At 50.1% G+C, this 25,480-nt stretch overlaps 10 protein-coding genes across 10 annotated transcripts; 6 read left to right on the top strand and 4 right to left on the bottom strand.

Moving 5' to 3' along the window:
- Positions 1 to 1,259: 1,259 nt before the first annotated feature.
- BDR25DRAFT_313917 (serine/threonine-protein phosphatase-like protein 5) lies at positions 1,260 to 2,590 on the top strand (the record flags this gene model as incomplete). Its single annotated transcript, XM_033691413.1, has 2 exons — positions 1,260 to 1,758; positions 1,824 to 2,590. The coding sequence occupies 2 exons, from the start codon at positions 1,260 to 1,262 to the stop codon at positions 2,588 to 2,590; spliced, it is 1,266 nt and encodes a 421-aa protein (XP_033548157.1).
- Positions 2,591 to 3,138: 548 nt separating this feature from the next.
- Positions 3,139 to 4,735, top strand: BDR25DRAFT_25712 (uncharacterized protein). The gene is made up of 2 exons (XM_033686461.1): positions 3,139 to 3,621; positions 3,731 to 4,735. The coding sequence occupies exons 1-2, from the start codon at positions 3,255 to 3,257 to the stop codon at positions 4,642 to 4,644; spliced, it is 1,281 nt and encodes a 426-aa protein (XP_033548156.1). The 5' UTR covers positions 3,139 to 3,254; the 3' UTR covers positions 4,645 to 4,735.
- A 1,121-nt stretch (positions 4,736 to 5,856) lies between these two features.
- BDR25DRAFT_285850 (uncharacterized protein) lies at positions 5,857 to 7,734 on the bottom strand. The gene is made up of 3 exons (XM_033688210.1): positions 7,182 to 7,734; positions 6,715 to 7,132; positions 5,857 to 6,664 (listed from the first exon to the last, which is right to left on the bottom strand). The coding sequence occupies exons 1-3, from the start codon at positions 7,298 to 7,300 to the stop codon at positions 6,059 to 6,061; spliced, it is 1,143 nt and encodes a 380-aa protein (XP_033548155.1). The 5' UTR covers positions 7,301 to 7,734; the 3' UTR covers positions 5,857 to 6,058.
- A 466-nt stretch (positions 7,735 to 8,200) lies between these two features.
- BDR25DRAFT_333962 (TMEM1 family protein-like protein) lies at positions 8,201 to 13,290 on the top strand (the record flags this gene model as incomplete). The annotated part of the gene is made up of 7 exons (XM_033692890.1): positions 8,201 to 8,387; positions 8,444 to 9,932; positions 9,981 to 10,656; positions 10,708 to 10,799; positions 10,851 to 11,430; positions 11,475 to 12,584; positions 12,634 to 13,290. The coding sequence occupies exons 1-7, from the start codon at positions 8,276 to 8,278 to the stop codon at positions 13,288 to 13,290; spliced, it is 4,716 nt and encodes a 1,571-aa protein (XP_033548154.1). The 5' UTR covers positions 8,201 to 8,275.
- A 207-nt stretch (positions 13,291 to 13,497) lies between these two features.
- BDR25DRAFT_25697 (uncharacterized protein) lies at positions 13,498 to 15,340 on the top strand. The gene is made up of 2 exons (XM_033686449.1): positions 13,498 to 14,018; positions 14,080 to 15,340. The coding sequence occupies exons 1-2, from the start codon at positions 13,580 to 13,582 to the stop codon at positions 14,964 to 14,966; spliced, it is 1,326 nt and encodes a 441-aa protein (XP_033548153.1). The 5' UTR covers positions 13,498 to 13,579; the 3' UTR covers positions 14,967 to 15,340.
- A 2,279-nt stretch (positions 15,341 to 17,619) lies between these two features.
- Positions 17,620 to 18,797, bottom strand: BDR25DRAFT_223340 (P-loop containing nucleoside triphosphate hydrolase protein; the record flags this gene model as incomplete). The annotated part of the gene is made up of 3 exons (XM_033685097.1): positions 17,620 to 17,745; positions 17,804 to 18,647; positions 18,706 to 18,797. 3 exons carry the CDS (start codon positions 18,795 to 18,797, stop codon positions 17,620 to 17,622), a joined length of 1,062 nt encoding a protein of 353 aa, XP_033548152.1.
- Positions 18,798 to 18,902: 105 nt separating this feature from the next.
- BDR25DRAFT_25690 (uncharacterized protein) lies at positions 18,903 to 19,384 on the top strand. The gene has a single exon (XM_033686443.1). It carries the CDS (start codon positions 19,009 to 19,011, stop codon positions 19,348 to 19,350), a length of 342 nt encoding a protein of 113 aa, XP_033548151.1. The 5' UTR covers positions 18,903 to 19,008; the 3' UTR covers positions 19,351 to 19,384.
- Positions 19,385 to 19,876: 492 nt separating this feature from the next.
- BDR25DRAFT_303361 (candidapepsin-4 precursor) lies at positions 19,877 to 22,162 on the top strand. The gene is made up of 3 exons (XM_033689995.1): positions 19,877 to 20,120; positions 20,190 to 20,349; positions 20,473 to 22,162. The coding sequence occupies exons 2-3, from the start codon at positions 20,275 to 20,277 to the stop codon at positions 21,829 to 21,831; spliced, it is 1,434 nt and encodes a 477-aa protein (XP_033548150.1). The 5' UTR covers positions 19,877 to 20,120; positions 20,190 to 20,274; the 3' UTR covers positions 21,832 to 22,162.
- A 717-nt stretch (positions 22,163 to 22,879) lies between these two features.
- Positions 22,880 to 23,422, bottom strand: BDR25DRAFT_223524 (uncharacterized protein; the record flags this gene model as incomplete). Its single annotated transcript, XM_033685109.1, has 3 exons — positions 22,880 to 23,012; positions 23,080 to 23,277; positions 23,349 to 23,422. Coding segments are annotated over 3 exons (405 nt in total), but the record flags the coding sequence as incomplete, so codon positions are not given.
- Positions 23,423 to 24,226: 804 nt separating this feature from the next.
- On the bottom strand, positions 24,227 to 25,111 carry BDR25DRAFT_176626 (uncharacterized protein; the record flags this gene model as incomplete). The annotated part of the gene is made up of 2 exons (XM_033684174.1): positions 24,227 to 24,419; positions 24,492 to 25,111. Coding segments are annotated over 2 exons (813 nt in total), but the record flags the coding sequence as incomplete, so codon positions are not given.
- Positions 25,112 to 25,480: the final 369 nt, after the last annotated feature.

The following is a 25,480-nucleotide window of genomic DNA, read 5'->3' as shown; positions in this document are numbered from 1 at the left end:
TGTGGGTCGATAGGGATGGTGCGAGGGATGGTGCGAGGTCTACGGGTGGATCGCGAAGGCCGGGCGGGGACGTTGGGTGCTGGGACGCTGTTCGTTCGTGCGTTCTGAAGACAAGTGAATCGGGGTTCGGTTGTCTTGTTGAAAGGCAGATTGGGGAGGCCGACCCTGCGTTCTGATGAAGAAGCTTGAAGAACCGGTGGGGCTTGGGGAGACTCTGCTGCTGCTGCTGCTGCTGCTGCTGCTGCGAGCTGAGCTGGAGGGGAGCAGGAACGCTGGATGTCTGGGGCCTTGGGAGAGTGAGGAAGGGTGACGAAATCGCGGAAGAGCTCCTGAGCGAGGCCTTGGTTCGAGTTGTGAGAGGCGCTTTGTTCGGCGACCCAGCGCTCGACCTGTGGCTGGGACTTTTCTGCGCGCCGCTGTGGCGTCCCCGGAACCTCGCCCTGCAAGACCGCCTCGGAAGCAGCGTCGATGGGTTTCGCAGCGCTGTCGTCTGTCCCACTGCCACTGCCACTGTGGGAGCCACTCTCGGCCGCGTCTGATTCAGAGTCGACGATGATGTAGCTCGACGGCTGTTTCTTCTTCTTCTTCTTCTTCTTCTTCGTCGTCGTCGTCGTCGTCGTCGACGTCGTCGTGACCTGCGCGGTCCCTTTACAGGGCATCCTGGAGGCTATTCTGCCGGGCGCTGCGGTTTCGGCGTGTCTCGGCGAGAAATTGGATCCGGTGGTTGGCGGGATGCGCAGGCGGTGTGGGGGGTCTGTTCGCGAGCGCTCGTGGGGCGGAGGGCGGAGGAAAAGCGACTTTTTGACTGCGGGAACCTGCGCACCCAGGTACCTGCTGCTCCTTCTCACTGCTTGCCTCTCCGTTAAACGTCGGAAAGACCGTTGGAAGATTTTGCAGGCCCTCGCGCCTCCCTGAACAGTGGACAGTGACCATTCCCCTTACCCCACCTCCCCTCCTTCGCACATACCACGCATTCACTAGCCATGGGGAGCCCGCTGGAAGAGGCGACTGAGCTCAAGAACAAGGGTAATGAAGCCTTCAAGAAGCATGACTGGCCCACAGCCGTCAAGTTCTACACAGAGGCCATAGAGAAGTGGGACCGGGAACCCTCGTTTTACACTAACCGCGCCCAAGTTCGTAGCCTTCCCACCCCAGCACGCGACCTCTCACTCACCCATTCGTTCAGGCCAACATCAAGCTAGAATCTTATGGGTTGTCGATTCTGGATGCAGACAAGGCCATCGAGCTCGACCCCAACAATGTTAAGGTATCAGAGCACACATTCGGAGCTGCTTCCGTACAAGGCTAACGTCACACTGCAGGCATTCTACCGTCGAGCCTCTGCAAACACGGCGATTCTACACCACCGTGAAGCCCTCCGCGACTGGAAGCTTGTCGTCAAGAAGGCCCCCAATGATGCCACGGCGAAGCTGCGTATGGCTGAGTGTGACAAGATCGTTAAGCGGGATGCCTTCTTGAAGGCAATCGAGGTTGAGGATGCCCCGTCGGCGGCAGAGGGTCTTGATTTGGAATCCATGGTCGTGGATGCAGGGTACGACGGCGTTAAGCTCGACAAGGAAATGACGGTAGAGTTTATTGAGGACATGATAGAACGGTTCAAGAATGGGAAGAAGATTGCGAGGAAGTATGTCTTCCAGATCATCTTGGCCGTTATGGACCTTGTCAGGAAGGAGCCAACTATGGTGGAGTGCGATGTTGAAGCGGGGCATGAGATCACCGTGTGCGGAGATACGCACGGTAAGCTTCCTTCTTACTGACTACCTTCTTTGGCATTTTCAGAGCAATACTGACCACCACCACAGGCCAATTCTTCGACCTCATGGAGATCTTCCGTCTCGCTGGCACACCCACTAAAAAGAACGCCTACTTGTTTAATGGTGACTTCGTCGACCGAGGGTCTTGGTCCACTGAAGTCGCTCTCACGCTTTACGCCTACAAGTGGCTTTACCCCAATACCTTCTTCCTGAACCGTGGTAACCATGAGACGGACGACATGAACAGGATGTATGGCTTCGAGGGCGAATGTCGAGCTAAATACACTGAGCGAGTCTTCAAGCTTTTCTCCGAGTCCTTCTCCGCGCTGCCCCTAGCTACTCTCATCGGAAAGAAGTACTTTGTTCTTCACGGCGGGCTATTCTCGGACGACAAGGTCACTTTAGACGACATTAGGAAACTCGACCGCTTCAAGCAGAGACAGCCAGGGCAATCTGGTCTTATGATGGAAATGCTCTGGACAGACCCACAGACGCAACCAGGACGTGGGCCTAGCAAGCGCGGCGTTGGTCTTCAATTCGGACCCGATGTCACCAAGAGGTTCTGCGAAGCGAACAAAATTGATGCCATCATCCGATCACACGAAGTCCGAATGGAGGGCTACGAGGTCGAACACGATGGACGCTGTATCACTGTCTTCTCCGCCCCGCACTACTGCGACAGCACCGGCAACAAGGGCGCGTTCATCAAGATCGGACCAGACTATAAGCTGAACTACACAAAGTTTGACGCAGTACCGCATCCGAACGTGAAGCCAATGGCGTATGCAGCGAGCGGCCTCATGAACATGTTATAAGTAACGCCGCGGGTGAAGAAAGTAATGCATACTTTGGTGTTTCTGGCGCAAAAGCATATATCAAGACTTGGAGATCTCTTTGCCTCGGCTTCGTAGAGTACCGGTTGGATGAGACTATGGATTGGATCTATTGCGATGGCGCATTCTTATATCTCCAATGTATTATACGTGTCGTTGTTTAAGCGAGCGGATGAATAGATCTAGCGACCGCGCTGCTTGGAATATTTTACTGTCAACGTTCCCATCAACATCCCTACCAAATTTCTTGAATGCCCCATCGAGTGTCAAATGAGCCGTGGATTCCAAACGGGTCATTATACCACAGTCTTTTTTGGAAGACTTGACCTTCAATGCGCCGGGCGATGAAACCGATTAAAAAAAAATTTTTTTGCAAGGAAATCGGTGAAATGCCATTTCCCCACAGACTCGTGTTGTAGGCAGCCACATGCACATTCCACGTTTCTTGCCCTTGCCCTCTTTCGGCAAAATGATAACAAACCCCGGTTGAGTTAGCTCCTTGTCATCGCGCGGACCCACCACACGTCAGACATCCCTCTAAGTGTACACAGTGCTCCTCCTGCTCATTATTTCTTTCAAATCTACTTCAAGCTATGTAGTGCCTGTATCTATTGATTCATGATTAGATTCAAGATTTATCACGATCATGTCTCCCTACCAACACCTATTCAGCGCAAACACAGTGCTAAACGTCTTCCGCAACCTACGCGCAACGACCCGCGATCAGAACGACTTGCTCCTGACTTTCCAATACCACCCCGACGACATCCGGCATGCGAGGGGCCTTGGAAAGGGGGTGAGGAACGCAGATTCAGGGGAAGAGAGGGATGGGAGGAGGAGTAGGAGAGATAGGATGGATAGGATGGGTGGGATGGGAGGAGGGAGTGGAGGCAGGAGTATTGGATTCGTGGTTCCGTGGCGGAGTATGCAGTCGCAGAAACGGGAGTTGAGCGAGAAGGAGAGGGAGTTGGCGGAGGCATTGGTGGTGTTGGCGGGGGAGGTGGTGTTTACGGGTATGCTTGGTGCTCTTCTCCTCACTTCACTCCATTGGCCAAGCCAGGGGCTTGGGATAAATCCAAGATGGGTTGAAAGAGAAATATAGCGCTGATGAGACTTGTACAGATCTCCCCTCCTCTCTTCAATCCTCACTCGCCCACAACCCACTCATCCAAATCCGCCACATCGCCGCTGGTATCTCACGCCAAATGTCGAAAATCGAGCTTCAAATGGCTGATAACGCACCCTTCGCCCTCGGAAAAAACCTCTACACCGGCGGCGAAATTGTCCGGAAATTCTTGTCCCCGATACAAACACTCTTCAGCCAACGCCTAGTGCCACAGCGCATGATTTTTGAATTGTTAATGGAGCTGAAGGATTTGGTGTTTTTGGGTATGGTGGGTTGTGATAAGGAGGTGTTGGAGTGGGAGTTAAATGGATTTTCGAGTTTTGAGGATCTCGATGAGGCGATTGTTAGGGCTGTTGTACCTCTGTCGGTAGCTGAGGAAGAGGAGGGGAAAGATCAGTTTCAGAAACGGCTCCAAAGCATGACGAAAACCGACGAGAAACCGCCATCGAGCACCAGCACCAGCACCAATGACTCCAGATCCTGGCTCTTAGTCTCCTCAACTGACTCCGAAGAAGAGATACTCTACCATCTCGAATCTCTCGAAACGACTGCAACCGCCCTCTCTCATCTCGCTCTCCCCATCGATGACTTCTGCGCTAAATCCACTATCACTCTTCGTCGCATGATGGACCGTCGTATCCTTGCCGAATTCGCGAGCAGCAAGAAGAGGAGGGTGGGAAGGTGTGCTGAGTATGCACGGTGTATGAAGTGGGCGGGAACGGCGTGGAGACAGGGCGGCGGTTGCAGGAGGGGGTGTAGGAATGAGGATGAGGATCCAGAGGCCCTGCCATGTTGGCACAGTAGTAGTCGGCATTTTGATAGAAGAGGCACGTATATGCTTGGAGGTTCAAAGGAGGAGGTGAGCGAGGAGGTAGGGGTATCTGATGGGGCCTTGAAGTTGCGGTCTTGAGAAGCGGGGGAATGGAAGTTTTCGTCACATATCTTTTCCAGGTGTGCAGGGGGCGTTTTAGGTGTTTATGCTTTTGTTTTTTTGGGTTGGGTAGGGGAATTAGATCTGGGCTGGATTTGGTGTATGATACCCTCGGACTATATGGTCGATTTTTCTTTGGTCTATCCACCTACTACCAAGCTGTTCCCGTTACGGTATACTCCTAGCGTCGTCCTAAGAAAACTGACAAAGAAGACTCTGCCTTCATGTCTGGCGGCAAGGCATTATGCAGCAAAGATCAGAATCCCGTATCAGGCAACCAAGTTCACTCTTCAATGCCTAGAATGTCTCGAAAAGCATTCAGGTTGCAAGAAGAAGAATCTCTCTATAACCAAGAAAACGCTAATCTATTAAGCCTCTCACTAGAACGTAACAAGAAAGCAAAATAATGCTGCTCCCTGTCCTAAACCCGCCCGGCAAGTGCAATGGTGCTCGTCCCCGAACAAGATTTTTATTAGATGTAGAACGGCCTGGCTTTAGTTAACCCTGTCACCATAATATCCGTATTTTGCTCGTCCATCCGCGGCAAGTCTTTGAGCGTACGATGGGAGGGACACACGGCAAATCTACGATCAGTATAATGGTATGATGTGCAGCTAGATTTCGTTTAATTCTGTTTTGTAAGAGGGATTAACGAGTCTGAAGATTGGAGGATGTAGACATGCATTTGATTCTGTTCTTCTTATTCTTGCTCCTCGGTTAGCCAAGTTGGCCAGCTCTAGTGACTCATTGTCATCAATGCCGTTGTGGGTTTTCTTCTCAGACATGGACACGCGATCCCTAATATATTGGTAATGTCTTTGCGCGCTACGTTGAACGTCATATTCAAGCTCGACGATATGGATCGAGGCAGAGGAGCAGATTTCGAGCTATATAACTACACGAGAACATTGAGGCTCTCTGTGAAGTACAATTGCCAAGAGCAAAGGGAACTTTGGGTTTTGAGGGGAGGGACCGGAAACTAGAGACAAGGGACGGGGCTCGAGTGGGAGGGTACATGTACAAAATACAACAATGTCTAAACCTCTTTTGGCAGTCTGTTGAATGCCAGCAAGAGAAATTGAAAAGTATTCGGGTTTCGAAATTGCCGCAGATAAAATAGAAGGGGAAACACTTGTTTGAGATGGCAGTCTACTATGAAAGATATACAAGTACAAAATATTCAGACCATTGGTTTGGGTCTTTGGCTACGTCCATAAATGACTCTATTAAACTGAAACATGAAGCAACAAGGAAAAAAGGGAGGGAAGTCCAAATATTCACAACCAACATGAAACACCTACTGAAAAAGTCACTAGCCGTCAACCCTCACGCTGTTTACGCTGACACTGCTAATGTTTAACCGCTATATTATCAGCCGGACTCAAACAAATTCTTAGACAAGCTCACCGGTGTCCCGAACACTCTTCTTGGTCTCCTCATTCTTGGCTTCCTGAGTCACAGCTGGCTCACTTTGAGCGGGCTTCTTCGAGAGATGCTTCCCAACGTATCCTCGCTCGCCCCACAAGTGAAAGGGGTCGAAGAATCCCGCAATGATACCCCTCTTTTTAGCTTTATTCTCGGCTCTCAGCTGCGCAAGTTCATCATCGTTCATATCCCAGAACTGGCTCTTCTTATCTCTCCCAGTGAACATTCCCCAGAGGTCAAAAGGATCAAATACAGTAGCAGGCCAAGGTCGATCGTCGGCCCAACCAGGTCCCGCCCTTTCGGTAACACCATCGCGATCTAGGAAGACATTGTTGGATCGAGGGAGACGCTTTCCGGGGTGGTATATATTGAGCAGCGCAGTGTTTATGAACATGATGAGCGCCTCGAAAATCCAGAAGAAGATTTCGTTTTTGTAGATGGTGCTATCCCAGCCCATTATGTATTCAACAAGTCTGTAGATGCAGCGAATGGTGACGATGGATGCGCTGACGTACAGTACATACAGTACAATACGAAGGTCTTTGGTCAGGACGTTCGCTTTCGTAGCGCGGTACTGCTAAATAAGCTAGTGGTCTTCGGGATGCATTCTAGGAGATGACATACTTGGAATTGGGCGGCTAGGAGCCCAAAGGCGCCAAATAAAGTTGCCTGGAGACATAGTGAGGCTGTGACTAGGTTGGCTCCGAGTTGCCGTTGGGCTTCAGTCATGGAGGAATTCGCCATCCGCCAGGCACCCTGGCCAATAAGGATTTCACACACTGCATCCAGGCCGACAAATGTCGTGACAACGCGTCCAGGATGCATGGGTGAAAGGTAAGGGATGTAGTAGAGGATACGGGACAAGATGAAGTAATTGATGAGGGCATAGACCGGGGGACCGCTCATGATAAGTACAACTGAGGCGATGAGGAATTCGAGGCGATCGGTGTGGAACGCCCCATATTCACGGGTAGCGAAGCCAGCGATCATCAAAGCTGCAGCCCATGGCAGAAGAATGGTCGTCCGCCAAGACTTGTGTTTGCTAAAAGCCATGAGCTAAAGGTTGACTTGCTCCGTATGGTGTTGCTTACATAGTTTGCCAGGCATGGATGACCCCAGACATGAAGAACAAGACGATGAAAATGATCGGCGCGACTTTGGTCGGCGCATAGTACCAGATACTACCGGGGGAATAGTCTCCTAATCCCATAGTGTAGAACAGATCCTCGCCGGGAATCCGTAGGTCGTGGATATCTATTGAGCTGATAGATCTACCTGAAGTCTTTATGTGCTTGCTCGATGACTTGTTGGATATTCTTCGACAGCTCCTAGACTGCAGTGGGTTGGACGGCGAGCGTTGACTACAGGCCTGTAAAGCCAAATTTCGAACCTAAGTTTTAGAGGGTCTCGGAAGGAACTCTAGGGGCGTGGAGATAAAGTAAAGAGTAAGAAGCTTAAGAGACCAAGCCTTGTCTGACGAATATGAGGGGCAAATAGCGGACCTAAATAGTGAAAGGGGGCAAGAAGCAAGGCGCACAAGCAGAAAGGATAATCACACAAAATGAATGAGTAGAGGCGAACATTATGGATCCTAGTCAAATGATCAGGGGCTGTGTAGGAATCTAAGGTTTATGAGGAGACAGAGCATCAAAGAAAGGGTGGGAAAAGATTCATCACGACACTTCGGATGGTGTCGTAGAAACGCCAATGCGACGAATGCGAGCCTCATGCTTTGCCGGTAAGGCAAAATTTGGGTGCCACCAAGGCACCGCACAAGGCTGATTCTCCCATCACGAGTTTTGGTAGAACTTGGACAACTCTGATAGGCGATGGATACGAAGAGACAGCGAGAAATGGTAGCACCGGGACGGTCGTTTCTCCGACGACAATGACGAGGACCACGTTCAGATAATCATGGATCTTAAACCGAAGTGAAGCTCAAGGAGCGAGGCTCATCAAAGCGAGGCTGGAGGAGTGAGGTCATAGCTTCCTTCCTCGAAGCGAGCACATGATGTCGGCCTTAGGCTAGACTAAGAAGAGACTAGTCAATCTGAAACCCCTTAGCGGCATTTTAACCATGTGCCGACATTCACTTCAGAGCTAACAAATCATCCACCTGAGTGCGTCCATAGCCCTAGTGACCCATTTGTAGCCTTCTCCTGAACTTTCCTGGCGCGTACATTTCATGACCGCGACTGGAGATGGTGCGCCAGTCTTGGGTGCCGCAAAGGATGTTTCTAGGCAAAACCTCTCTGGTTCCAGTGTGATGGATGGTTCATCCAGCTCCAAAGTCACGGGTAACCCTCACGCATTCAGGTACTACCTTCTACAGATATTCTGACATAATATGCAGTCGAATATCATGACCCATCGGGCCTCTTTCCGCTTGTACAGGAACAATTATCTCTACGTCTGCCCCTTCGAAACCTACACTGGAAATCACCAAACCGTCCTTTGAGATCAATAGACTCTTTGCATGTGGATCTCGTGCCGAGCAAAGACTCAGTTCACATTTCTGGTGTCACCTCACCAGGACTGGCACCGCCAGAAGGACTTCATAGAACGAGCTCTAGCCAGCGCATGTCAGGACCGACAAGCTCTGAGATTATTAGACCACCATCAAAGGAGAGACGACATCAGATCCCTGGTCTCCGCCAAACCCCATATTTAAAGATCTACTTACTCAGATGCGATGATTCTGACACATATAAGTCGACTGCCCGAAAGCAGCTGAGAGAATGGGTAAAGACCCATACACCTCCGTCCCAAAGCAGTTCCTCGTCAAGCACACAAGAAAACCACGATGCTTTTGAATGGATGATTCTTCATGTAGTAATTCCAGATACACCGGCCGCCAGCCAGCCTAGGGGAACCGCATCTTCCGGCGCCGCTACTGGTGAAAAAGAAAAGTCAAGCACAACCTCGCGATGGACTCGTGGGACTACTACCATTCTTGAGAAAATCCGCGCGGATTTCAACATCTCCTCCAAGTCCGCTCCGGATCGAGTAGCCCAAGTGCGACTACAGAAAGATGCTGTCCCGCCACACATGCTGCCATCAACCTCAACCGCCACGAGCCCACCGATCAATGAAAGCCCTCAGGAGCAGGAAAAGGTCTGGAATGATGTAATAGTCAAGTTCAAAACCTTGATCCTTCTCTCCTTTGATTTGCGGGTTAGCCAGTACGAAGAGGATATACGAGAGAAGGATTCACAGCGCGCCCTACCCGGCTGGAACTTTTGCACCTTTTTCATCCTCAAAGAAGGTCTAGCAAAGGGTTTCGAGAGTGTTGGCCTGGTCGAAGATGCGCTTCTTGGATACGACGAGCTTTCCATTGGACTTGATACCATCGTCCGTGATCAGTCTGATGAGGGCGGTCAGACCCAAGGAGGCGCTATTCTCAACTATTCTGAAGACATCCACGAGAGAGCTTCGGAGATATTGAAGCGATCACAAAAAGATGACGGCGGGCGGAAAGAACCACAAGCACACCTACATGACGAGAAACCAATCAGCTCGCAGAAGAAGAACTATCGAGACTTAATCCTCTCAAACAACATCTCTATCTTCGATTTTCGGTCTTATGTATTCGCCCGTCAAATGTCACTACTTTTGCGGTTAGGAAACGCTCGCTCGACAGGGTCTGATCTAGCAGCAAAATTACAACCAAGACCAAACACGGGTGTACTTCAGCGCTCTGTCGATGACGTAAATGTTGGTACAAAGCATGCCACAGTTTTGGAGAACTCCGAAGATCTACTCTCTTTAGCTGAACTTTGCTCCCGCGCCATTCATTTCATTACTTCCGCAAGTCGGCTGTTGCGAGATGACCTCCTCAATGGGTGGGTCGATCATCAGATATGCATCGATTTATACTGACATAAATACAGTGCTATTGCTCATGAAACCACTTTCCCTAAGCGTCTCGTGGATAATCTCGTGCGATCCTGGACATTTGCCGCTCTCCAGCAGCTATTAGACGAGACAGCGACATCATCACTTCCTATTTCTAAGTTCTCAAAAGATGCAGCCACGAGTTCTTCAGGCAAAATGCGTTCGTTTGGGAATCACAGCGAAGAACTAAAGGTCAGCGTTGCCGAACCAAAGACCATGATCCATCCCACACGTTCAACATCTCTCAACTACGGTCGCTCCGCTTCGGCAGATCCACCTTATGCCCAACCCACTTCCACCGGGCAGGTCGTGTTTGCTGATGGGCAGTACCAAGATAGACCAGTCCCAGCACAGGAGTCTATTGTACCCCAAGCCAAGTCTGGACTTCAAGAATTAGCAGCCGCCCGGGCTCAACTTTATGTTGTAGAACGGCGAATCCTTGAGCATGTTGGTAAATCTATGGGCTGGAATATTGGTTGGGCTGCTATAATCTCATCTCGTGTTCAGAAAGAGGATTTTAGAGACGTAGATTTAAATAGAACGAGCAATGACGAAGAAGGAGGGGTAGCTGGTCTTGAAGCGCATTCTGTCACTTCCCCTACGGTCGGACTCTCTGCGGCGCAACTTGTCAGTGGAGTGTCGTCTATCGACCAGTTCCGAGAATCCTACGAGGTAAGGTCAGTAATATCTTGACTTCAAAGCGTCAATTAATCCACCCGGTAGAAACTAAGCGACTTGATCGTCAAGCACTACATGGCTGCAGGACAAGTTAAGTCCGGGGAGGGCATACTTGGAGATCTAGCTGCTCTTCGATTGTACGCTATCCCTCTCATACCTGTACAATTTCGCACTGACAGATCTAACAGTGAGCTTGGCGATTTTGCTGCAGCTGCCATGTACTTTGGTCGTATGGCTTCACTGTTTTCTGAGAGTAGGTGGAACTACGTTGAAACCACGATGCTGAAGATGTATGCACAGTGCCTTAAGAAGCTTAATCGAAAAGATGAGTATGTGCGGACTCTCCTCAATCTCCTCGCGAAGTCAGCAGCACATCGCATGTCGCTTCGTTCTTCATTGAAGCGAGGAAGCTCATCTGATATGCAAGAGTGGCCAAAAGAGTGGCTAAACGATGACAAGGTGGACACCACCGGTGTTTTTAGCGATTTGGTCGAGTTCTCTGAGCATATCCCATACGACAGAACAGTTCCTATGACGAAGTACTTTGGCGATATTATCGTGGAGCCATACGTTCGCCATTTTGACGAAAAGGATGGCTTTCAATTACGACTCCAATTTCGACATGTTTTAGAAGATGAGATAGAGATCGAACGGGCCAAAGTGCAGTTAATTAGCGCAACTTCGGCACAGGGAAAAGAAATCTGGTTGGAGAGTTCAGGTACCATAAAGTTGAAGAAAGGCATTTGCCGGATCTGGCTCGGATCGAACGTATGTCTGAGAGGCCCTGTATGCGTTCCTAGCTAACGTTCTAGGTAAACACCACCGGTCCATATATGGTCGACAAGATTGTTATCGAGGCCAAACGAATCATATTTATTCACGAGCCTTTCAGGAAAGCCGAAGCAACAACTCCACTCGGAATCACCACCTCGGTGTCCGCAACTTCACTGAAAGCAGCGAAGAAGTCGAGGGTTCTTTGCTTCCCACGCGTAGAAGCTTTCCAAGCTAGGGTATACCTCTCGCACTTTATCCACATTGACCGGCCGCGATCTGTCGAGATCGAGTGCAGAAGTGGTTGGAATGACATGCAACGAGCTGAGATCAGGCTCAGGTCTGCCTCTGCAGGCTTGAGATTACGTACCGCGAATACCACTGTGACGTCAGGCGAAGTAACAATTGAGGATAAGCCGAACCCTGGAGTCATTGACATTGCGAGTATGGCACCAGACACCACAGCAACTTTTCGAGTGCCGTACGAGCTCGAGCAAATCCTACCCGAACTTTCAATCAAACTCGAAGTGGTTTACTTTACAGACAAAGGGGAATTTCAGTACTACTCATCCTTCATCATTCCCATTGAACTTCCTCTCGATGTCAATGTACACGACCACTTTAAGAACGAGTCACTCTATTCGAAGTTCAACATAAAGACAGCTAACCACGTTCCTCTAGAGATTCTAGATGTCGGGCTGGAGGAGTCGGAAGAGTTTGGTGTATTTGTCCCGAAAAGGATCAAGGACTCTACCCTTGTATTCCCAAAACAGCCACTTTCAGTCACATACAAGATCACGAAGAAGCCCGTGGATCCAAATAAACGAAGGCAAAGCCGCAATCCCAATACCGGAAGCCTGGCACTTTCAGTCGAGTACCGATGCATGAACGAAGACGTCTTGGCTCGCGTATGTGAACTGTTTGCTACGGCTGTTGAAAACAGCCAGGTACACAGACTCGGGCGCCTACTTATTGCCACGTTCACAGATCGTTTGGAGCACCGTATTCTACCACATCAGTATGAGAAAATTGCACTGCTGGATAAAGTTGACATGGGAACGTTTGAGGACATGGGCTGGGCTGAATGCATTGATAGTCTTCCTCACATCATTCGGGGAGATACTGAAAAGTGGCTACGAAACTGGCATGAGGTACGACGCTATTATCTCCAAATACTTGACTTTAATTAACACATTCCAGAATAATGGGTTGATCCTCCTCTCGACGACGCCTAAACTCACGTCTTCTGTGCCAGGAATCGTACCCCCTTCGCCGCACCCCTCCCGCCGCATTATCATCACTGTCTCTATCCCACAAACCCACATCCTTCACACTGCATCCCTCTTTCTCGAGTCTCCGGAGCAGGCACCGTCGCATTCTACAGCTATTGCTGTTGTCGGTCAACCACTTCTCACGGAGCTATGCATAAAGCACACACGCCGTTGGGGCTGGCCATCTGCCCTCGTGGCAGCCGCTAATTTAAAGTCATCAGATGACGCCATGGACTTTGTATATTCAATTGAGGCAAACCCTGATGTTTGGCTTGTGGCAGGGCAGCGGCGGGCACAATTTACGGCGAAGGAAGGTGAGGAGAAGAAACTGCCAATAATTTTAATCCCTCTAAAACCAGGCAATGTGCTGTTGCCGAACGTTGAGATCAGAGCAAGGGTTGCACCAAAGGGTGAGCAGAAGGGGCAGAGCGAAGAGCTCGGACAGCAATTGAACTGCGAGACGGACTATCTGAGCTATGGGGAGTGTGTAATGGTGGTGCCTGATGTGCGTAGTAGCACGATAGGCATTGGTGAGATGGCATCGCCGAGAAGTGTGGTATGGCTGGAGTCGGAGAGCAGAATATAAAAGAAGAAATGCATGGACCATCGGTTTGGACCCTTGTTTAGAAACTTAGCGTGCACTCTGAAGCCCTCAAACGGGGGGGGGAGGATTTTGTTTTCGCATGTGATTGTTGACGTAACAAGGCGCACGGGGCACCGCGTTTTGAATGTTGACCTCGCGTGTTGGCAGCGAACCTCGCTTTCCTTTTCTCCCTTACGTGCCGGCTAACACGTGGAACATCTCACCTTCCCCGCCCAGCAGAGCTTGCTTTTTTGCCGTTTCGAGCATCTACGATTGATTCTCCTTACCCACAATGGCAAATCAGACCGCCACCGAGCCACGCGGGTCGCGCTTCAAGGAAGCCGCCATGAACTCCACAAGCTCCATTCATCCGCCTCCAAGTATCTACTGGCAGGAGCTAGCAATTGACGACCTCATTACAAAGTTCAATGAGGAGGCTTCCGCTCCGCCCACCCAGGGCAAAGCAGGAGCTGCCCCTGCTACTGTCCCCGCCGGTCCCCCAACCGCCCCCAAAAGTGCCTTCGGGCGATTTTCGCATGCCGTGTCCTCCTTTTGGAAGGAGTCGGGATTGAGCGTGCTGGGGAAGAGGAAGGCGGGAGGTGCGGAGAAGGAGGAGGGGAAGGAGGACGAGAGGAAAAGGCAGGCGGAACTGGCCTATGCCAAGGCCAAGGCAGAGGGCCTCCTGCCCGCCGCCAAAGTTTTCACGCGGCCAATCAAGCCGCGCAAGAGCAGTGAGTTCCTCCCTGGTTTGTGGCGGATGCAAGGAGCCTCTTGTATTGACACTAAGTGCAGGCACCGCTGAGAAGACTGGTGGTGATGTCCTAGACCCGTCTCTAGACCTTCCGGCGCCCTCGCCAGCCCTGCGGAAGTCCCCAAGCAAGAAGGACCTGCACAAGCAAAAGGTGCTGGTGAAACGAGTCTCAAACCTTGAAATCAAGCTGCAAGAAGCCCGGAAGCAGCTCTATGATGTCCTCGGCGACGACATCCCGCCCGTCCCGACCCTCGATGTCACCACCCCAAATGGCCGCTTCACGCCATCATCGCAGTACCGTTTCGGGTATTCGCACTCTACGACTACGCTTGCTCTCGAGAACACCAATGGCGAGCGATCCTCCAAGAGATCGCGCTCTATCCTCCACCAAAGCCTCGACGACTCAAGCATCATCACCGAACCAAACACGAGGCACTTCTGGCCGCAGGGTGAACTGAATCCACACGCATTGGTTGAGACTAAGTTGTCTCCCAATACCCAGAACAACCCAAAGCGCAAGATCACAAAGAAGCGCAAGGCCACGGCTGCCGGCGCCGACGATCACGACTACAAGCCTGTCACCACAGACAGTGACCTCGAATCATACTACGAGAGCGAAGCAGAGACCAAGAGCAAGAAGGCGGGTTTCGGCATGAACATCAGCTCCAAGAAGCACAGAGGTAATGGCAACGACAGCGCTAATGCTACTAGCAGCAACAAGAAAGCCCGTCGAACAGTCAGTGCCAAGTCCTCGGGCCGCAAACTCAACAAGAAGAAGTCCTCCGTCACCAAGGAGGAAGTCGTCATCATCGTCCCAGACGGTGTCACTGTACCGCCACTTCCATCTATTCCAAACGGAGTGGAGGGACATCGTGCCGCAGTGAGTGCAGATGACGGCTATGGAGGCCTCGGTCATGAAATGTTCTGATGATTTTGAAAGTGCGTATAAAGCGGGCGAAGAGCATGAAGAAACTCAAACGGTTCCTCGGAATCGGTAGATTGTACCGGGTCACTTTTTCTTTTCTCTTTTTTTCGAGCGGCATAGCGAGCATAGCGAAAAGCATTTTGTTTCAGCGTGGCATGGCGAGCGGATAGCATTCTGCACGCATTTTGAGACTGTTTTTTGGGTCTGGTTCTTCCTGTTTGGCGTTGGCGGGTTTTTTTCAATAACGAATTATGGTACGATTGACGATGGACAGGCTTCGGCCCTGTTTTAACACCAGGAGTGTTTAGTTTGAGATTGCTTTTCGGTTTTCTTGTAAACAATTCTTGAGACGCTGAAAAGTGTCATAAATGAAGCTGGTTTGGTTTGGGTGCGTATGCATGCTTTGTGTGCCTGATGTGTTTATATAGCGTATGCTAAAGTTCAAAAGTGTAGATGTTCTTCCTGGTTATTACTTACACTTTGTGAATAGGTAAAGAAATAGTAAGTGTCGCTTTGTTTTGCACTTGCTTAAGAACCTAGGTTCTGTGCTTACCTTCTAGATGGCGACGTGCCGGAGGCATTTACGCTTATGTTTGGGAAAAGGAACTTGCCTGCAAGCTTCTTGCCATGTGTTGGTGAGCAGTTGGAATGATGCTAAGCCCTGTCTAGTGCTTAGATGCATGGGCTGAGAGTCTTTATGCTGAAGTTCACACAAGCTGACCACCTTTGGAATTTCTTGTCAGACTCTGTTAGGGTAAGAGAGGATGGGTTGAAATTCACCTCCTTGCGTTGCCCGAACTTCTAGCAATCGAGATTCTAGGCTTTCTTCAAGCAAGGGAAATAACCAACCATGGCGGCACAAAATTATGGACTCATTGTCTCAGATGATACTACAGCACATGCTGTTCAATATTTATTGAATTTGGAAATGTCTAGTTGATCTTTAGAGGACGAAAGGAGACTATGAGATTCTGACACCACACTAGCGATTTTCCTGTCTGATGAAGATGGAAGCAGAGGGAGAAAAAAATACGCTGCGGGGGCCGTAGTGCGTATGCCCCAATGCCAGTTCCAGCCCTAGATGTAGCAGTGAAAACATCGATACGTATCGTCCCAATATCCCAGAGTCTCGTAGTCTAGTAATAAGCAACCCCCCGTTTTGGCCCGGGTCACGTGCCGTGAGGGGTTCACCGCAGGAGGGTCAAGTCGCCCGTGTAATTTTTGGTAGCTTGGGGGCCCAGGTTTGTATGGGAAAATCCACCTTCTCTTGACTTTAACGCGACCTACCATCTCTCTGTTGCTCTTATTACGAGGCTTAGCGCTAGAATAAATTAATTTATCTAATTCAGCGTTAATTAGTATAACTTTTGGCAAAATCGCACCACAGGTCGCAGAGATAACCCTGTGTTCAATTAATTACCTTGGGGGCCCAACTTTTGTGCGATGGATCCTCTCACACCTCCAGCAACTCAACTATTTAAGGACAAGCCTGTCCCTGTTCCATTGCCTTTAGAGGACTTATTATAAGAGTAATAGGCCACAACTAAGGATCTAGTGTTGCATAATACCCTATAATAACATGTGTCTTCCCATACCTAGTCTGCGCAATGAGTATACTGTTATGATCGTTGTATAGGTCCTCAAGGGCTTGTTTTTGACCAGGCTTCAAGTCGTAACCAGTACTGCTTTTAAGCAGAGCAGCAGCTTCATCAAACGGCAGGCGCAAGTTTTGTGGTTAGGGCTCATCTGCTGCCGTTGAGCTAATGATAGCGGGGAATTGAGAACTATTCAGCACGTCCTCCACGTTAGGAAAAGAGCCAGAAATTGTCAATGTTCTCAGGAGGCATGCGAAAGTAGTATCTAAGCAGGAAACACGTTAACTCGCGTCGTAGGTTGAGATACTTCAGACGCGACTTAATTCTGCGGACATCTGCGGACCAAAATTTACACGGGCGACTAGACTACCAGAGTCTCGCACACTTGGATGGCATATCCTTGCACGAGATCATTCTCGCTCTCGGCCCCACTATCATCCCCGTTCTCGAGTGCAAAACCCTGTAAGCGGTTTGAAGCTCAAAGGAAGGTCGTTTGGCCGACGAAAGAGGGTTGGGCAGGGTAAACCGGATGGTCGGTCGGCGATGAGTATCATTTCGCGCCGCCGCATTCGCGGGAGCATCCAATAGCGCTACAGGCGAGGTAAGGAGTGTTTTCGCAAGCGGGAGAGGATGAAGTTTAGAAGGCCGTAGGCAGGGAATGGCTGGGGGAGGGATCGAGCTGGATCTATGGCTAAGATGAGGGATAAGGTGATATCCTTGCGGGCCATTTGCATAGTGGGAGAAATTTTGACGTGAATCGGAGTAAGAAGAGGCAAGGGGCAATGAAGTCTCAGTCTTAGTATGTTTGAGGATAAATCAAAAAGCTAAAGGGACGGTTATACGATTAGCTAGGCACCTGATGGAAGGGATAGGTTTAGTTGTTGTTGACTGTCTCTTGCAACACTTCAATAACTTAGGGTTTATCACCTCCTAACTCCCATGTCACTGAACAACTGTGTCTTCCATGCCACCCAAAAAATGCTCCTACATTTCTAGAAAACCAAAAGGACCTAACGCCGAAGACCATGCTGACCATGCAAATCATATCTTATTCTTGGCCCTTATTTGGTTGGAACCGTAAAAAGTTGGGGGTTCATGTTGATCTTTGACAGTCGCGCTATGCATCCAGAGAGCTGAAGGAGGGTTTGAACGCCTTCGAGGATGCGCATGTGAGTGAATCCGATTTCCTGTGATAGGACTTATCCACTAGATTCGAGTGATGCAATTAGAATGTGAGAGACATACCTTGATAAACTCCAGTTTAGCATGCTCACTCAAGTCTGGGATGGTCTTGGTGACCTTGAACATGGTACTTATAATATCATGGCACGAATATCCCAAACCCCACAGTTCCTTCAGCGCTGTTAACGCATCATCTACCCTACACTCATGGCATGCCTTTATCATAGCCTGGACTTTTATTGGATGTGGACTGTCCACCACTTTGAAAACATTATCCCCATTTAGGAAACCGAATCCAGCATGCGTCGATTGGAGATTGTTGATAGCTTGTCGCATATCACCCTCGGCGGAAAATACAAGCGCAGCGATACCGTCATCCGAATACTCCACCTTTTCAGCTTCGCAGATTTGCAGGATGCGGCGGACAACTTGTGCGTCCGTAAGACGGGCGTATCGGAGGATAGCACAGCGAGATTGGAGGGGCTCGATGATCTTGTTGGATTGATTGCAGGCAAATGCGAAGCGTGTGGTTGCACTGTAGATTTCCATCGTTCTTCGGAGCGCCTGCTGTGCGCCGCTTGTCATGCTGTCGGCCTCGTCCAGGATTACGAGCTTTTGTCTTCCTGGCGGTAGCGTCACTTTCTTTTGTGCAAAGCCTTTTATTCTATTCCTAACCACGTCGATACCACGCTCATCTGAGGCATTGAGCTCTAGTACGGCTTCTTTGTAGGCGTCACCAAGGAGTTGTCGCGCGAGGCAGAGGATGGAGGTTGTCTTTCCAATACCGGGCATCCCGGAGATGATAACGTGCGGCATATTTCCATCTTTAGCGATGATCTTAAGGCGCTCGATTGTTTCGGTGTTACCAACAACATCATCGAGGAAGACGGGGCGATACTTCTCAACCCTGGTCAACGTCAATTGAGAGATTTGATAGGGGAGAACTTGTAGATGTTAGAACCGACCATGGAAGCTCGTAGTTTGCGCCACCGACAACATTGGGATTTGCCTTGATACCGTTGCGGGCGCCCGCTTTCGAGGACTCTGCTTTCGCCATGGTGGGTTGAGGTTGAGGTTGAACTTCTCGTGGGGTTGACGCGAGACGCGTTAAGCACTTTCACGTTTTCACGCTTTCACGCTACCCACATCTGGATTAGCGCGCAATGTCGTAACTAAGGAATGGTGACTAGCTATTGACAGAATTTGGGGCCAGCAGAAGCACGTGATACCAAGTAGAAATCTCATTCTTCTCAGTCTATGAAGGTAATATGAGGATCGGAGATTGCTGGAATCTCTCAATCATCCTCCTTCATTCCGCAATCCGCTTGGATCTCCATCCTCGTCTCCGCGGCCATCCACAACCCACTGGCCACATCGAACGCGAGCCACATGTTCCCCTTCAGCCACGTCTCGGCACTGGGTTGACCTTCCTGTTCCTGGATGCCATTCTTATCTCGACATGTCACAGCATTGTTTCACCTCCCCCCTTGCGGCAACAACAGCTGCTCGACCTCGCCTCATGCAACGAGACGCGCAGTGCGCGTTTGTCTAAGTGTCTGAGATGCCGTAACAGCAAGCCCTATGAATTTCAACAATCCCATAAGTTGTGATTAGCGATTTCGACAGCTCGGTGGCTGTGGAGAGAGCACAACGGCGGTCGGAGTCTCCAGACGCCTGACTAACTTTGCGACGCGCAAGCCATCAGCTGGCCTGTTTTCCCCGTCGCCAGATCTTGATTTCCACCTTTCTTTGTGTGACCGGACAGTCGGCGTTCAACAGCCTTTTTCTCTCTCATGCCTCGTTCGATTTCTTTGGCATTCCATGCGTACCCGCAGGCTAGACCCCAAGTAGCTCGGCATGATGGAGCACGAAAGAAGCAACACTGTCCCATCAAAAGACAGCGTAACGTAGGGCTTAAGTGATCCTCACAGGGCGCTTGGCCGCTGGCTCGGATGACCTGGGCTGCTCGGCTCCAAGGTTTCCAAGGTGGTTGAACCTGCACCGCCACCGTGATCACTAGCTGAGCACAAAAGGAAGGAAGATAGTTGGATGGCGACCGCTGAGAGGCCCACAGGTCCGCGCCGTCTTATTAAAGCGCAGCTACCCGCTGGCGCTCAGTCAGAATCGGACCTGCCGCTTCATCCGTCCCTGTCCAGGCGTCATCGGAGTCGCTGAAACAGCGTCCGGGACTGAAGGTCATTTTGGAATCGCCGCGTCATCAACGCCTCCAGAGCCTCTGTCCTTAAAGTCCTGTGACACACGCCCGCGTCTGCCTTTCCATCTGTTTCCCTTTCCCTTTTGTTTATCCTACCCCCTCGCTGGCTCCCTCAAGTCGTTCATTGCCACGTAATTCCTGGGTCCCTCGTGAATACCGAAAAAGGTACGTAACGTTCATACACCCCCTGCCTCACTCCTATTTTGGCACCACCTCTGACTTCATGCGCTCCAGCCCTATCTGCGACCCTTACTTTACTTGCTGCGTATACTCACAATTAACTCCCTAATATCCACAACACTTCACCAACCCACCTACCATGAAATCCTCTACCTTGGCGCTCGCCGCCCAGTTATTGTCGTCGGTAGCGGCTTTCAATCTGGTCCAGCGAGAAGTAAGTACGAGTCTTGGCTTTCCCGCCATCCTGGTCCTCCGATGAAGTCCGCAGGCATGCCCCAACCATCACCGCACGCCGAAAACCTCATTGTATTTATTCTACAGTCACTGATCGAACCAGAATCCCAGAGTACTCAACCTCGACATTCAGCGCCGTCATGTCATTAACCCCGTTGCTCGGGACCGATTAAGACGACGGCAGAAGACCGTCCAGGAAACGCTCGACAACCTAGAGACCCTCTATTTCGCGAATGCGAGTTTAGGGACACCGGAGCAGAAGCTCCGTCTGCACATTGATACAGGGAGTAGCGACTTGTGGGCAAACGCGGCGAGCTCTCAGCTATGCAGCTCGCGTGGGAGCCAGTGCGCCGATTCCGGAACGTACGATGCAAACTCCTCATCGACCTACGAGTTCGTAAACAGCGCATTCAATATTTCATATGTTGACGGATCAGGAGCGGCAGGAGATTACGCGAAGGATACGTTACATTTCGGTGGGCAAGAAATCAAGGGCATGCAATTCGGTATTGGATACGTTTCCAGCTCGCCAGAGGGTATTTTAGGTATTGGATACACCATAAACGAAGTCCAGGTGAACCGCGCTGGACTGAAGGCGTACCCCAACCTCCCTCAACTCCTTGCGGATAATGGCAACATCAACACGAACGCCTACTCCTTGTGGTTGAACGATCTGGATGCATCTACTGGAAGCATTCTGTTTGGTGGTGTCGATACGGAAAAGTACACTGGACAGCTCAGCAAACTTCCAATCATCCGCGAGCAGGGTGTCTATGCCGAATTTATTATTGCATTGACTTCCATGGGTATGAACGGCAAGGCGGGTTCTCTCTTCAACAACGACACAGTTCCCGTCTTGCTCGACTCCGGATCCTCGCTCATGTACCTCCCAGACAACCTAGTCCGCTCCCTGTATTCCCAATTCAGCGCCCAGTACGACTCGACACAGGGTGCAGCATTCGTTGACTGCGGTTTGGCTGACCAGAACGGGTCATTGGATTTCAGTTTCTCGGGCGTTACTATCTCAGTTCCCATGAACGAGCTGGTCATCGTCGCAGGATACCAGCGAGGGAAGCCCGTCTGCATCCTCGGCATTGGTCCCGCAGGAGATTCAACCTGCGTTCTGGGCGACACCTTCCTACGCTCCGCCTACGTAGTCTACGATCTCGAGAACAACCAAATTGCGCTCGCACAAACGAACTTCAACGCCACCAAAACCTCGATCCAAGAAATACAATCCGGATCAAATGGCGTCCCAGACGCCTCTGGTGTCGCCAATGCCGTATCCTCGGTCGCCGTCGGCACCGGTGGTGCAAGGAACGGCGGTCCCCAAATCAGCGCTACAGGTGCAGGTGCGCAGTCCACGGGCGCCGCTATGCCAGTCGCTACTCCACACCCATGGTTAGGCGCTGGAGCGGTGGTAGCGGGTGCGGGTCTGCTCATGGGCTTTAATGGCTTGTAAACACACCTATGTGTTGATATGATGTATCAAGTATCTATTTGCTTTTTCCTCGTTTCTTTAGTCTACCTACGATTCTTATCTACCACTTCACGACCTTGGTCCTTGCCACGCATTCGGCGGCGTTTTTCGGGTGGAGCCGTTTCAGGCTTTCTTTTTGGTTTTGGGGTTTAAAAGGGCCACATGCATGGCTTTGGGGGGGGTCTCTTGCCACTTTTTTCACACTCCGCGAGTAGAACTAAGAGTGTTTGACGCTGGGCAACGTATAGACATGGAGACCTTTGATGGGGTGTAGTGGATAAATGAATGGAAATATGCATGAACTTGATTAATGGCGCCCTCACTGGCTTTATGTTTGAACGTGAATGTCTGTGGGTGGGATTTCAGCTCACGTGAGTCCTTCCCAGCACGACTGGGATTAGCCATATAAAGCCCTAGTTCTCATTCATATATCTCTTCTACAGACTCTTAGTTCCTTCGGAGACATAAGCCAGTCGTTGCTCAACCTCATGCCCCTTCCCCAGATCTGGCACTAAAAGACCAATATATATCAACGATGCAACCGACTTCTAGCTCTTGAGAATTGTGCTTTGCGCCATTCATGCTAGGCTGCCTACCTAAGACTATAAAGCTACAGATCTATGGCAAGTGCAAAGAAAATAGTCAACGATATCGTTATGTGGATAGCGCTCCAAGTCTTTGGAAAAATAATTCAATACATTTATCCGTGTATGGGAAGTAGACTGCCCTGATGATTGTCTATGTGGCCTATAGATTTTCGGGCGAGGCGGATAGACATGCGAAGGTGGGTGTTGTCTTTGAGAATGAGGGCTTGGGTTTTGGAATTGTGAAGGGGAAGCAAATTGAGGTTTCATCAGTTACGATATGTGGTATTGTGATCATCACGTAAGTGGAAGATTGCTTTCACACTAGTGTCAATAATCAAGAATAGCGCACACGTCTCCTGTCTTGGGTAAGTTTGTGCCACGGACATCTAGCATGTATTGTCAAGAGTTTTTGTCTTTCGATAATAGTAGGAAGGGTGAAGGCTCTAATTACTCTCCCTAGTAACGTCTCTGGCGCGACGTCTCACTCCCCGGGAGCCACTAATTGGACGCTGCGATAGTACTTCGCGTAACTGCGGATCATCACTTCTCTTATCGGTGTGGTGGACTCGCACATGCCTTGAGTTAGAAGTCAGTACCTATCTCGCTTCCATGAAGGTAGTTTACGGATTTCTTTTCTACTCACCTTTGTAGATTATCTGGCCGAGGGTACTTGTGCTCTCTGTCTGGGCAGAATGGGCAAATGTATCCAGGACTGGAATGTATAAGTCCGTGCCGGATCATTTCATTTTTTCTTTTGAACCCTCTTCCTCCTTCTGCCCGTGGGCAACCAGCTACTGGGCAGTAATGCGGTCGGCTTTGGGCGTGAACGATGACATGTGAACTAGAGTGGTAGTCAGGATTTAGTATATGCTAAGAGGAAAATGCCGTCTTGTTGCATTGGGTTTCACTTACTTTAAAAGGTACTGAGTTTGAAATGGCGGAGCGGTGCAGCCAGGGTGGTCACACTTGAGAATAGCGGGTATAGGAGTCCCGGTTCTAGGAGACCCAATATCTGCTAAGCCACTCACAGCACTAGCCGAACCCACTATGTTACGAGGTTTTGGTTCGGGAGTCGGTAATCGTAGCAGCCTCTGATCAGATGACCCTAGAGGGGGTGGCGATGTCTTGTCGTGAAGATTTGGGGACGCAACTAACGAGGCATCTTTGGGTGAGCCTTTTGAAGCGGTTCTAGGTATTTCCTCGGCCTTGTCTGGCCTTCTCGGGAGAGTCGTTGATGAAGTCTTTAATATTTCCAGTAAATCTTGAGGAGCATTACCCGCTGACCCTTTATCTGACCAAGAATCAATGAGATTGACCGCCTGAGAACTGCTCTTTCTGCTCTTAGGATTTCTTATAAGGGTTAGTTTGTCGACGCCGTCGAGTGAGAAAGTAACAGAGGCTCTGTCATTCGGGGCTTCGGTTTCCGCTGAGACACCCCCGCCTCGGCCAGTACTTTCTCCACTTTCAGATTCGGTGTGGTCCGAATCTGCATCTAGTTCCGCGGAAGTTGGTAAGGCGCATAGAGCGATCTCTTCTGCATGCCGAATCAAGTGAAGCGACACAATGTCTTGACCATCACCTGTCTGTTGAAGACATAGAGGGCATTCTAAGCTCTGCCAATGTGATCCCAATGAGTGCTCAGAGGCTAAATGAGCCGTGAAAGTTTCGGTGCTATCGAATAAGGCTATAGAGGTCTGACAGTGCTCGAGAACACATGAATAAGCGAGTAAGTCTTTGAAGATATGTTGTCTGAAAATAGTCAGATGGTAGCAGGAGGGTAGTCATCATACTTACTTCCAATCTCTCGTTCGCTGAATAGCAACTGCCTCATAGCATACCTCGCACATAAAAGGGTGCCCTAGTTTCCCTTCCGGGGGTAGTCGTGGAAGGCGGCCATGACTGGCTATAGCTCGAGCTGAGTATAGTGTCTCTGCATATGCTATTTCGTTGGTGGCAAGGCTTCCTAATGCAGAGTCTTGGAAGCTGGATGTGCTATCGTTGCCATCTTGTCGAGTTGCCAATGAGCCACCAATCCCAGAGTCCTCATATCTAGACTTGATCCCATCTTCTCCTTGAGTAATGAGATCCAATGTTTGCTTTGTGGCCACCTTTTCTTGCAGCCGTCGTATGTGGAGGTATCTGTCCCAACAAGCCTTTCCAAGTCGTTCATGGAGAGAAGGGTTAGCTCTCGGGAACTTGGTTCTGATGATCTCCGTGTAAGCTTCGTGGATAGGACGACTGGCCAAGAATTCCTCGTCTTGATGTTGGTCATGAACGGAATACTCAATTGCTGGGAATTCAAGGGCAGGGCTGAGAAGGCCAAGACAGTCTATCTGATTCTTTAGGCTGTCTACTAAGTCACTGGGGTCTTCCCACGTAGGCATGCATGCCTCTGGGTCAGAGATTAGGGTACGTGCCGATTGTACGATGTCATCAATTTGCGAGTCTTCAATGATCTCTTCACGATCGCGGGGGTTTTTAAACGCAAATTCCAGGAGACCTAGATAGCTTAGTACAAAGAAATCAGAGTTGCAATGATGGATAATACCTTTTACAAGCTCTGCTACAGATATAAGGAGCGATAGCGTGGATTCATACAACTCTTGTGATCTTTGCAAAGCAGAGTCTAAAGCCCCGTCAAGGACTTCGTGACCATACCCCCAGAGATGTAAGGCTGTGAGGTTGTCTTTGATGTCTCGATGTGAATCCCCCACCTCCGAAGCCAACAAACTAGGAAGTGCTAGGCGCAAAAGGCGTACGCATATTCCGAACAAATCTGCAATGATATTCGGTCTAAGAGACTGACGGCCATAGTCTAAGGGATCTAAATTATCTCGCCATGCTTCAATGACGGCAGATCTATCGGCCCTTTCAGAAGGCGTAAGGCTGCGCTGGTTCGGCGGGTCTTTCTTTGCACACTCCATCGGAGAGTAGCGAAAAGCGTATACCTGACGCTGTGGTCTTACGAATATATGTTTCCAAATTCGTCCATGACTGTATTTAAGACTTTTTCGCAAGTGGAAATATTGAAACGGTGAGTGAGG

This window comes from Lindgomyces ingoldianus, assembly GCF_010093535.1.
Source record: "Lindgomyces ingoldianus strain ATCC 200398 unplaced genomic scaffold BDR25scaffold_14, whole genome shotgun sequence".
In the NCBI taxonomy this organism is placed as follows: domain Eukaryota; kingdom Fungi; phylum Ascomycota; class Dothideomycetes; order Pleosporales; family Lindgomycetaceae; genus Lindgomyces; species Lindgomyces ingoldianus.
Note: the sequence above shows the minus strand (reverse complement) of the source record. Positions and strands in the feature narration are given on the sequence as shown.